The 13249-nt window shown below is 36.8% G+C and overlaps 1 protein-coding gene across 6 annotated transcripts in view; it reads right to left on the bottom strand.

Moving 5' to 3' along the window:
• The window catches only part of anks1b (ankyrin repeat and sterile alpha motif domain containing 1B), a 187814-nt gene that overhangs the window by 80445 nt on the left and 94120 nt on the right, over positions 1 to 13249 (bottom strand). For all 6 annotated transcript variants that reach the window (XM_014004217.1, XM_014004221.1, XM_014004216.1 and 3 more), the window contains exon 13: positions 6246 to 6432. In XM_014004217.1, the coding sequence (XP_013859671.1) occupies positions 6246 to 6432 (187 nt within the window). The remainder of the gene's footprint in view (positions 1 to 6245; positions 6433 to 13249) is intronic.

The following is a 13249-nucleotide window of genomic DNA, read 5'->3' on the forward strand; positions in this document are numbered from 1 at the left end:
ACCCACAACAGAAAAAAGTTAGCTTTAAGGTTTCTGTCCATTTGTTCACAAATATGTGATCCAAACTACTGGTACAAGGAGTGAAACATGTTGATTACATCATACTAGTAGTTTGTTGACAAMCTCAATAATCCGACTTCCAGGAATATTTTCTTAAATCCATCAGGATTTTTTTGGTACACCTGTAAGACAAGTTGAAGAGAAGAAATCTGTTGAATCCTTTAGATAACATTTATCTTTCAGTTACCCGATTCTTCCTTTCAGGATCAAATAATGAAAAAATAAATCAATTTTTTTATCCTAAACTGTAAAAATAATGCTAAATGTTCAAATTCACTATATATTTTTCAACAAACTCAAAGTGGCCTGTGAGCAACCAGGTGAAACCTAATTACCTAATTACCTAATTTCCCTCTGGGATCAATAATGTATTTTTGAATTTGAATTGAATTGAATTGAAAATCCCAGTTGTATGTTTTGCGGCTCTGCACAMATTTTATTAGTGAACCACGGTGAAGAAATTGCTCTGTTGCCTGTAAAGGTTGTAGAGTCTTTCATTTGTACATCCCAAAAACATCTGGATGGACTAAAGAGGTTGAGCCAGAAAAGACCGAGGCTAGGAGTAACATTCTGTTAAAAATAAAATAAAACTTGGGTCCTGACATTCATGTAATGTAGATGTGACAATTATTACCTGAAGGAAATGGCAATTATTGCCCTGCCACAAACTGCTCATAAGGTACTTTKAAAGGTGTTGACTTGGCCTCTAATGTCCCCTGATCTAAATCTAATTAGGCCTCTTTGACATTTGTAAAAACATATCAGACCCACAGAGGCCCATTTCTCAACTTGCAAAGCTTTACAGCTTTGTTACTGATGTTCATTTAGAGCTAAATAAAGCCTTGACCAATCAGACCTGTTCAGATGGCACAAAGGGAACTTGCACAATATTAAGGTGGATCCAAACAGTTTGCAGACAGTTGCTGATTGGTTGATACAAACTGATTTTGTCACAGAGGYTTAATGCAAGCGTGACTAAACGCAACTGACCTCCTCATTAGACCCAATGAACTAAAAAACTTGTGAACCTGCTTTGTTAGCACTGCTGCCTCAGGTGACAGCTAAATTAGATCAAGCACACGGGAGGTGTGATTCAAACCATCTTGCTTATTAATGAAACTGTGCTGTTAATTAGAGCTTAATGTCTTGTATAATTTAGAAAAAGGCGTCGGATCATCAAAACTGGTTCTCTCCAGTCGGAGCGATTGTCCTTTTAAAGAAAAAAGCTGTAAAGACAGCAAGTTTTCTTTTCATTGAGAATAAAAAAATTATACTGCTCAACTTTGTTGTGATTAGTACACGTCTTAAAATAAATAAATCGAGAAAGGAAAGTGCTTATTGTGTGACTTGATGCTGGGTTGCAGGTGAACTGAGGWTTCATGTTTGCTGTACTGATTCACTGGACTCAAGGTTTTAGTTCACTTGAGCACACAAAGCAGGTTATTGCTTTGCTACGAAGACTCAATTAGGATCATTTACTCATTTATTTGTGTTCTGATGATTGCATTTTATTAACTGTACCTAAGGTTTGCACAGATTATAAAAAAATAATGATTCCAGTTTGCTGCTCCCTCAGAATGGAATCAAGACTTGAAATGAACTGAGTTGGTCTCTGAATGATTTTATAGCCAATTTAAATTAAGTTGTAAATGTTGAAAAAATTGATGTTTAACCTCAGTTGGATCTAACTGGTTAAATAAAGGTTTAAATAAATGAATAATTGTAATTTGTTGTCTTCAACTTATTGCAGGGCGGTACTGCATAATTCAGAGTCTACAGCTGTTTCTGCAAACACTGCACTGCATTTGGCACTAGGATTACATAAACCCCAGTTATGAAGCATAACACCAGCACCARTGATGGATTGGGTTATAAATAGGCCTACTTTTTGTCCAACCGCCTACGCAGGTGGCTGACACTGGCATAATTTGCTGMAGGGCTGGGGGATCATTGTGTAATGTTAGATCAGTGTTGAGGACTGGTTTGTGATTTTTAGGGAAGAAATAAGGCAACATACAGATGTGGAGGCATCGGAAGGAAAGACCTTATATGGTTTGCAAAAATAAAAAATTAAAATAAAAAATAAAAAAGGCATGCTCTCCTTACTTTCCTGTCCTCATTCTCAATACATCCATGAAWTTTCTCATTTTATCGTCTCCTCTTTCCTGGTTTTTGTTCATCCCTCCCTCCTCTTGCAACATTAGATTTTCATTCTATCACCCACACTCACTTCTCCACTGGCATCTTTTGAATCCTGAAGACCCTGCCTTCTGTACCCACATACGTATACGCTCCGTTCTTTCATTCTGTCTGTCTCTCCCTGTAAGCTACTTGTTCCCATGGTTACCCTACAATAGGCCTTATAAGGCTAATAAGTAGAGAGAGAGCAGGGAGGGTATAAGCAAAAGAGTAGGAAAAAATGGAAGACCAAAACATTAAATGTGGGGAATAAAGTGAGTGCCAATCTATTTCTAGTCAGTCAGTGAGAAAAACAAAAAAGTAGGGTGGTGGGGTGGTGGGGGGACATGCAGTCATATTTTCTAAATATTCGGTGTGTTTGTTTAAAAAAAGTGATACTAAACTCATGTATCTTGATTTAAACAAATTATAACATTTAAAAATTAAAGATTCTTGATTAACAATGTCCTTAATTTTACACAGGAGCACAAGAAAAGTTGTGATTTTTTTCCAGGTAGATATTTCCATACATTTATTTTGTTTAATGTATGAATAGTTTGAAATAATAGAACTTATTCATAAACTATTAAGTTTGTTACATGTGCTAATGAATCAAATCAGCTGATATTTGGTATGGTACTTTTAAACAGTTCATTAGGTTGGTAAAAATGATGTATAAGGACATGAAGTGAACTTTGGTAAAACCAAATGATCAAACAGCTATCTCACAAATCAGAAGTGAAAACATTATATTAAGAATGTCTTTCTGGGTGTTTTTCTTATACTTTATTAATGCAAACTCATTTGATTCCAACTCACTTGTAAAAAGGGTTAATTGCAGGGTCCTGAACTGAGCTGTGAAAACCACTGGYGTTTAGAGAAAAACCTTTGCAGTCCTTACAAACCAACCAATTGGATAAGTTTAACAGGCTTTAAACAGCAGTCATATAAGTAAAGCCCAACTATATTAAASCCCGATTACGTATAAAGTCAGTTTACAGAAAATAAAAGGTTCTAAATAAAAAAAAATAATAATTTAGCAGTAAGAAAAAGCAGAGCTTTGACTGGGAAGGCTTCATCAAAAAATGGAGCCACACCCCTGATTGCAAATGTGAAAAAAATTAGCAGATTTTAAGATAATATAAGACTTTATTGATCCCGCAGTGGGGAAATTTGCACATTACTACATTTTAGCCACAAAACCAAGAAATTTCTACATTTTTCATACCATTTATCCAAAAGAACAGAGCACGTTTGTCAGTAAGTATTTTTCCCTGTTCACAAGTCGCAGCTGAACAGACAGCAGCAGGTCTGGTTGGGTTTATTGACCATGCCCGCTGCTTTCATATACTGTAGGTGTCTCAGGAGTGTTGGACAGCAGCTCCCAGAACAGGGAGCTCTGAAAATAAAACTTATCTAAAAAGCCCATAAATCTCACTCTCACTGAGTAAGAGTTAGAATCACTAATCATTATTTTCTAATGTTCTTTATGATATGAGCATAGCATTTGGCTTTTCATAGAAAAAGAAGAATTTAAAGGAGTGTTAGGAGGCAGAGGAAGATTAGCATATTTATAGGTGTTCCTTCAGTAATCAAGAGGGAGAAGCAAAGATAYACTAAAGCTATATTAGATTTGTAACAAGTTATTGCTGAAATGGGGTCCTAACAATACAATATCTTTTCATAAAACGGAAACATATTAAAATGTATTTAAAAATATTACTGAGCAACATTTGTTCCTTTAAAAGCATGTGTCTGACAGGATGAGATTCAGTGAGTACAATAGCCGCAGATGTCGTGTTCACTCGTTTTTCAATCTGTGTGTCTTCTGAACACACACCTGTGAATTGATAATGTGTTTGGTGTTTCAGGCTTTACAGAGATCAAAGTCTACCAGGGCCTCTGAACCGCTCGAGCATGAATCAAGCATGCTCGTAAATACACGCACACACACAAAAAAAACAACTCAGAGGGTCGATTTCCCCTGCATCGAATCTTTGTTGGTGCCTGATAGCAAAGTGTGTGTGAGTGTGAGTGTGTGTGTGTAGTGGGTGTGTGAAGTGTGGTGTGGGGAGACCCTTGGGTTGAAACCATCAGTAAATGAATGCATCTATGACCATCATTTTAACATAAAACATCTCCTTGCTATGGTAACAAATGCAACAAATCAGAAAATTATGATGATGATGAAGGTTAGGGATGAATCAGGCTGAGTACAGTAAAAGTTAATTAATTCAGGGGGGAAACCTCAAATCATTAAACAGGCAGTAACCTGATTAACCCTCATGACCATCATCTAAAATTAGAATCAAACATTATTGAAAGTCAAGCATCAGTTTCGAGGAAAAAAAAGGAGACCTCATTTATTTTTGCACATTTCTTTTGAAGAAAACCCTTTGCAAATCAGCAGTAAATGAAGCCAAAACTGAATAATTTCTTATGACAGTAGAAAAGACTCCCCACAGAGCCAACTAAACATTTATGTTCATGTTTTTGAACCTTGTTTTAAAAAGTGGACACATAGTGGAAAATCTGTTGTTTTTTTTGCGACATTAAATCCATTTTGTTGTACACTTGGAGTCTCTAGAAGTGCAGAAAATTATCTTTATATTCTGTTTGGATTCTATTTTTCAACCTGTTCGGTTTTTTTCTATATGTTTTCTGAACTATTGCATTAGAATTTGTGATGGAGCTGCCAAATAAGGTCTGAACTTGTCTTATGTTGTTGACATATTTTAATTCATTTGCAAAAAGTTTCTGCACCTGTAAACTCTTCTATCAAACTAGAATGAACTGCTCTAGAAGCTAGAGAGTTCCACTTTATTTAGACCCCATCTGAATGATTTAAGAAATTAGCATGATATGCCTACTTTAAAGAATTCTGGTAAATTCTCTAGTGTAGTAGTCCTACATTTTAAATTTTATCTGAAAAAAAAAATATATATATATATGACCTGAAAAACCTTTGAAAAGCTGTTTTAAAGAAGCTAAAGAATGGGGTTTTCCACAAGGCCAGATAATAAAAATTGAGAAATTTGGCAGCTGGTAATGGCATTCAACTGGAAAAATAGCACTCAAAAACATGGGGGAAAAAAACTTTAGCAGTGAGGTGGACATTTTAAATGAGGCAGTCAGTTTGTGGCTGCAGTGTAATCAACAGCACACTGAAAATGTTTGTTTATTTTGTAACTTCCAGTGAGATCCAGTCTGCACGGTAAGTTCCTCTATGGTCTGACTGAGGCTACGAGTCTTTATGATCTGATGTTTGCCTCTAAATGTTGCCTCTCAGCTGTAACCCCCCACTCCTCCCTTATGACAGGAGCAGAAATATGATTTCAATTTCCTGGAACCCAGGGGAGAAGGATTAAACTTCTATTTTGTCCCCAGGCACAAGCAGTTTAACTGTTATCTCCACTGAAGCTATAAAGGTGCCACAAAAAAGGAACTGGGATAAAAAAAAGCTAAGCTGAGATGAGATGAGCATCTATTATATTACTTCAGTGTTAAAATAATACTCTTCCACAAAGATAGCAACAATTTAAAGGACAGAAAATATATTCACTTAAATAAAACCATTCACTAAGTCAGCAGCTGGCTTTACATAATAAAAAGGCGTTTCAATATTTTCTTTACAGCTTGTTGATTCATATTTATTCAAACAGCAATGAATTTCCAGTCCACAAATGTCCCACAGGGGAAAATAATTTTCTGCTGCTGCAGCAAATGTGAAGAATATTACAGCAAGTTTTCACACCATAGCGTCATTTAAATAATATACAACAAAACGGGAATTTGAAAAGTCCGTTTTAAATGCAGAGATAATTTTTTTATTCATAGGATAAAACAGTTACTTGAATGAAATAGTTTTTTTTATTATTTTATGAGCCAAAAAGAAATATTCACTTAATTTGCAAAAGGTTGTCAAAATTTTTCTGAACAGAATGGATGCTGGGACGCTGTCAGGGAACGTCACTTTTGTGTGGCTGACAAACGTGTGTACGTCTCACCTGTGAGGTGACAGTCGTCGTTGGAGCCCGCAGAGTCCTCCTGGTTTGGGCTGAGAGGCGGGCTGGCAGGGGGGCTGGTGCTGAAGCTGGCGTAGCCCAGGGAAGAGCTCACCTCACTGGGCTCACAGCTGTGATTGACCGGCCTCTGGACATCCAGAGATGAAGACAAAGAGGTGCGTTGCTTTGGCTAAAAGAAAAAAAATTAAATGATAAATTGTGTTAAAAGTTAATATTCTTAGCAGTTTTGAAAATAAGACTCCAAACGTGATTCCACACTGATTACAAACTGCTGCAGTACATGCCAACTAAAAAATGTCATCACATTAACCTCTTACTGGTCAAATTATATATCAGCTCCAATAATATCTATTTGAAGTCAGTTATTTTAGCTGGTGGTGCAGCAGAAATGATCAGACAGACTGCAAATTTTAATGTGACAGCATTCTTTATTTTCTTGGTTTAAAGCATTAAGATGTAAAAGTAGCAGCCAGAATTCAACTTGAATCAAATAAAGAGATTCGGAGAAGATGAAGACAATCAGACGTGGAAACTGGCATCTGCTGAGCACGTCTCACATAAAGAGGCATTAACAGCTCTCATAAACCTGCTGCTTTTACTTTGGAAACAGCTCCAACATTTAAAACCCTGCTGGTTTATAGAGTCTCCTTGTTCACATTAATAAGGTCATGAAACAGAAATTGAAACCAACATTCTAAAATGTTTTGAGAAAGAAACACAAAAGAGCAACCTTCAGAAGACCTGTTTTTTTTTTCTCCTCAAGTTACAGAAACRGAATTTAGGATAGTTAAAGGAATAAAGAAATAAAAAAGGAAATAAGCAAAACAGCAAAGGGTTACTTTTTTTTCTTGCTGAATATAATGAACCTTGAGAATTTGCATAAATAAATAGAAAGTTAGATGACTTGTTTAAACTTTGTCAGTAATGTCAGAAATTTTGTTTTCCTTATTTTGGAACCAGCTTAAAGTGACAGAAGTCTTTTTTCTCAGCTGTCAAGTGTAATTAAGCATAGAACAAAGCCACCATCAAGCATTTTAACAGGTTAGTAAATATTGCTTTGTGCAGTTTTCTCTGCCACATCAACAAAATCTCATTGTTAGAAACTGCACACCTTTTTATTTTTAAAAAAGAGGTATACTGATCAGTTTCAGCACATTTTATATAGACACATCTATTTTCTTTGCTAAACAACAATCAAATAATAAATATACCTGTATATACTTGCTATGTAGTCATTAAGCAACATTCAGTCCAAAATATAAAAAGTTCAATTGCAAAAGAAAAGTTGAATGTTTTWAAAGACCCTGTCACACTATAACATTTTAGACAACCTATGTAAACTTGTGTAATGTGTAAATTACTAGTTGTATATTTGATCAATTTGTTAGCATTACACTATGTACACACTTAAAATAGCTTCCAGTTGATTTTTTTTAATTCCATCTTCAACGTGGATGTCTTTAAAGTTTTCAGTTGGCATAAGTTGTTTGAAACATTATGTTGTGACAGGGCCTTTACAATGATATTTGAAACCTGCTGGAGGTTTATGGAAGGTTTTACGGAAATGAGTGGTATTCATTTTCTACTTTAATTATAAAAAAAAACCTTCTATATCTCAGGTGTGGGTAGCCACAACACAAAAAACCTTTTTTTTTTTCCCGTTCAGGGGAATAACACAGCAGCAGCAACCAACAGAAACCAGAGACGTTTAAAGGTCTAATGCATYAACTGGACAGGATCACAACAATCCTGAGAGGCACCGGGGAATAAAGACAATGATTTATGAGCCCGACGGGGAATCACCCTGAGTGGGCACAAAGAGGGAAAATACACAAGCCAGTTGTCAAAAACAGCTACGTTTGACATTTATCTTATGATTGCACGTTTGTGTTACAAATGAAAAAACACACTGGGGCCAAATAAATGTATTTCTATGAACTGTTATTAAAAGCAGTGGAGATCAGAGACAAAGAGGAACAAAAACCCAAAATCAAATCCACTGATAAATATTTCTTCTGATATTAATCTACTTCCGACTGTGTGCTCACAGAAAACACTCTGATATTTACTTTGCCGCAGGCTAAACAACAAAACAAAGGACACAAAATAAAATCAAACAGTGATCGACACAGAGCGACTGAATGGCAGAGTTGGAGGCTGAGGGTCTTTATAAGCAGCTGTTTAAGGTTTAATGAGTTAAATTGCAACTTAAACATTTCTTTACCACACTACTTATCTGTCCTGTCTGTACCACCTCGGCATTTTCTGCTCTGGACTTGTGCTTATTCTACACTTCTATACAAACACACAAAGCGTCCCGAAGCCCCGGATAAGGCCTGGCATTAACAATGCAAACAGGCGGCAGGCTAATGAACATGTCACGGCCAATTGGAAGCAGATTAATGAGCTTGATGCACACGCAGTGACACACAAACGCTCACACACACGCCAGCACACATGCAGGCAGGTCCTCCATGCCTGATTGAGCTTCAGCAGAAACCTCTTTCCTCTACTCCAGCAGCATCCCTGGGGTAAAAACACACCGATTAACACTTCGCTTAAGAGTCTGGGTGATAATAAACGACGTTCTCATAACATGTTTGGAGGTGTGACATGACCAACCATTAAAAAATATATATATACAGTATATATCAGAGCAACTGTGGACTAATTTACTGCAAAAATTATACAATTAGAGTGATTACAGATTATATATTTCAGAGTAAGAACAAAGCTGTGCACATCTGACTATAAAATCTTAGAATATTTATTGATGTCTCTTGTGAAGTTTGTAGTAATATAACATGAGCAGGAGACTGAAAGGTAAATATTTAAATTATGAGCATAATTAATAACTTCAGATGAATCTCATTTGCAGCAAAAGTGAAAGCATCAAATAGGAACTTTTCAAAGAATCATCTTCCTTTCATCCATTTCCACCAACACTGCCCTCAGTTTCTCTGTTTATGATCTTAAATATAAACATTTTTATTAAGTTTCATTCTGCTGAGGTGCTTATAGACCAACAGACTGACAAATTGCCCTTATAGCTCAAATGCGCCTCCTATGCCAGCATGTAGACACGGCCACTCAATGCACAATCAGACAAGCGTGATCACTTGCTGTGCACTCACCTCTCCACTAATCAAAACAGATTTTGATTTGTGAACAGCTGCAGACATGCTGCTTTACAGACTTTACTTGCGCCACCCCCCACCCCGTGCCGTTGGACATGCAAAATGTTGGTGTAAATTCTCAGGTCATGGCATTCCTATATTCCTGACTGTAGACAACTCTGATTATACAGGTGCTGTTCATAAAATTAGAATATCATGAAAAAGTAGATTTATTTCAGTAATTCCATTTAAAAAGTGAAACTTGTATATTATATTCATACATTACATACAAACTCATATATTTCAAATGTTTATTTCGTTTAATTTTGATGATTACAAATGACAACAAATGAAAATCTCAAATTCAGCATATCAGAAAATTAGAATCTTGTGAAAAGGTTCAAAATGGATGGCACCTGGTGCCACACTCTAATCAGCTAATTAACTCAAACCACCTGCAAAGGCCTTTAAATGGTCTTTCAGTCTAGTTCTATAGGCTACACAATCATGGGGAAGACTGCTGACTTGACAGTTGTCCAAAAGACGACCATCGACACCTTGCACAAGGAGGGCAAGACACAAAAGGTCATCGCTAAAGAGTCTGGCTGTTCACAGAGCTCTGTGTCCAAGCACATTAATAGAGAGGCGAAGGGAAGGAAAAGATGTGGTCGAAAAAAATGTACAAGCAAGAGAGATAACCGCACCCTGGAGAGGATTGTGAAACAAAACCCATTCAAAAATGTGGGGGAGATTCACAAAGAGTGGACTGCAGCTGGAGTGAGTGCTTCAAGAACCACCACACACAGACGTATGAAAGACATGGGTTTCTGCTGTCGCATTCCTTGTGTCAAGCCACTCTTGAACCACAGACAGCGTCAGAAGCGTCTTGCCTGGGCTACAGAGAAACAGGACTGGACTGCTGGTGAGTGGTCCAAAGTCATGTTCTCTGATGAAAGTACATTTTGCATTTCCTTTGGAAATCAAGGTCCCAGAGTCTGGAGGAAAAGAAGAGAGGCACTTCATCCACATTGCTTGAAGTCCAGTGTAAAGTTTCCACAGTCAGTGATGGTTTGGGGTGCCATGTCATCTGCTGGTGTTGGTCCATTGTGTTTTCTGAGGTCCAGGGTCAACGCAGCCACATACCAGGAAGTTTTAGAGCACTTCATGCTTCCTGCTGCTGACCAACTTTTTGGAGATGCAGATTTCATTTTCCAACAGGACTTGGCACCTGCACACAGTGCCAAAGCTACCAGTACCTGGTTGAAGGACCATGGTATCCCTGTTCTTAATTGGCCAGCAAACTCTCCTGACCTTAACCCCATAGAAAATCTATGGGGTATTGTGAAGAAGAAGATGCAATACACCAGACCCAACAATTCAGAAGAGCTAAAAGCCACTATTAGAGCAACCTGGGCTATCATAACACCTGAGCAGTGCCACAGACTGATCGACTCCATGCCACGCCGCATTGCTGCAGTAATACAGGCCAAAGGACCCCCAACTAAATACTGAGTGCTGTACATGCTCATACTTTTCATGTTCATACTTTTCAGTTGGCCAACATTTCTATAAATCCTTTGTTTTTATTGGTCTTCAGTAATATTCTAATTTTCTGATATGCTGAATTTGAGATTTTCATTTGTTGTCATTTGTAATCATCAAAATTAAACGAAATAAACATTTGAAATATATGAGTTTGTATGTAATGTACGATTATAATATACAAGTTTCACTTTTTAAATGGAATTACTGAAATAAATCTACTTTTTCATGATATTCTAATTTTATGACCAGCACCTGTACACCAGATGCAGTTTCAGGCTTATGTGAGGTGAAGTGTCCAGAAAAACAAATGTTTGGGTTTATGTAACTGTATTTTGTTTGTATTACAGCATGCATATTTGAAATAAATAAAATGAAAATAAATGTTAGCTGTTATTTGTTTTTTATTAATCCTAATTAATGTAGAAGAATAACCACTTACAGTTGAGTTAAATCACCTGTAACGTTTCAAATATTTGTCACTTTTATTTCCTTCCATTATGTAGTACTTTTAACCTCTCAGGACTGTTTTATTAAGGGTTTCAGTTGAGGCAAACATAATGAAGYGTGTCAGAGAAACAGAACCTGTATGGAAAACTCAATTTCTTTGTTCAGAAATCCTGACCTGGCAGCTCAAGTAAAAAAAACCCATGAACAAACAAGTTTGCAGCTATAAAAAATACTGTTAAAGCATCATCGTTGGTTTAGTTGTATGAGTACTCACTTTAAATGTTTTTTTTCCATAGTTATTATTCTTAAACGACCATGAACAAAAAAATAATAATCGGTGAGCTACTAACAAGTAAGAAATGGAGGCGTGTGAAGCAGCAGCAGCAGCAGCCTATTCTGAGTCACATGAAACCACCAGACAGAAATCATAAAATATGTTGCACAGTCATGCAGATTAGTAAATAAAAGCTGTGTCGACAAGGCAATTCAAGAAGTTCAGGGGAAACAAAGAACACAATCAACTACTGAGTGTTTAGATTTTGTCACCAATCAATAATCACTGGCTGCTTGAATTCTGCTCGCACTCACAATCATCCCCCTTAAACCACTTTATTATTCAGCACTTGTAGAGTTTTAGCTGGTTGAAGCCATCAGGCCTTTGGATGGAGATGAATCCTCATCACTTCAGTAGTTAGACAAGCCGAGTGTTCTTGCTTTTCCTTTTAACACTGCTGCTGGATTTAAAGCGACAGGTGGGCGGTACATGTCTGTGTTTGTGTCTGTACATCCATTCAACTTCTGTATGACGAAAAAAAAATGTTATTTTTCTGCCTCAGACACCAGATGGCCTGTCTTATCTGCACTCCACTTCAGAATGAACCTGACTGCATTCATGCATTATGAAACTTATCTGCTCAGTCAAACGGCAGCAGTGAGCAGGCTGTGTGAAGCAGACTACTGCTATTTGTAATAAAATAAAATAAAGTAAAATAAAATAAAAAAGCGTGATCTTCAAAATGCCTCTTTTAAACATTTGTGCTAAAATCATGTCAACATTTAAGTATTTAACATTTAAGAACTTATTTAAGTACTGGAGATAAAAGGGGCAGATTTATTCTTCTGCTGCCTTTCATCCAATGCAATGCACGCTATTGTAATTCGTTTCCCATCCAAGTCCTCTCAACTTTGCCATGCTTCTCCTCCTGCATACTTTGTCCTAGAGCTGCCATTGTAATTTATATCTGTAAAGCCCCAGTGCTAAATGATGGCTATGCCTTTTGGTGCCTGTAAAACTTATAGTTTATGAAATATTAATGTTTAATGAAATATAATGTCAGTCAATGGAGCCTTGTATTGGTCCAATACTGCCCCATGCTGTACTCAACTTGGTAATGCACCATAGTTTAATATTTCAACTCAGTAGTTCAGTGTTTACAGTACTAATATGATTGTATTTTGGTGTTTTACCATATTGTTGTCTTAATACTGCTTGATTGTTGTAATATTATGCATTTTTGTGTCAATAATTGTATTGGCAATGTGGCGTCTTTCTGCACAAATACAAACCAACCCCTGGCACCACCTTCTGCCACAGCTCCATTGGTCTAATGGTCTATGTCATGGACTTTCATGTGGGAGATCAGGGTTCAAAACCCAGCTAATGCAACTTTAACAAAAAATCTCTTCAAATTTCATATTGTCACACATTTACCTTAATTACAAACACCTGCTGATGTGACAGGCACAAGCTGGTATAGAAAACACATTTTCTGAAAGTCCAATGCTGCAGGCAAAGCCATGCTGCAATGACATGCTACAGTGGTTTGCAAAAGTATTCATACCCCTTGAACTTTTCCATATTTTGTCACATTACAACCA

The sequence above is a fragment of the Austrofundulus limnaeus genome, unplaced genomic scaffold (assembly GCF_001266775.1).
Source record: "Austrofundulus limnaeus strain Quisiro unplaced genomic scaffold, Austrofundulus_limnaeus-1.0 Scaffold22, whole genome shotgun sequence".
Classification (NCBI taxonomy): Eukaryota; Metazoa; Chordata; class Actinopteri; order Cyprinodontiformes; family Rivulidae; genus Austrofundulus; species Austrofundulus limnaeus.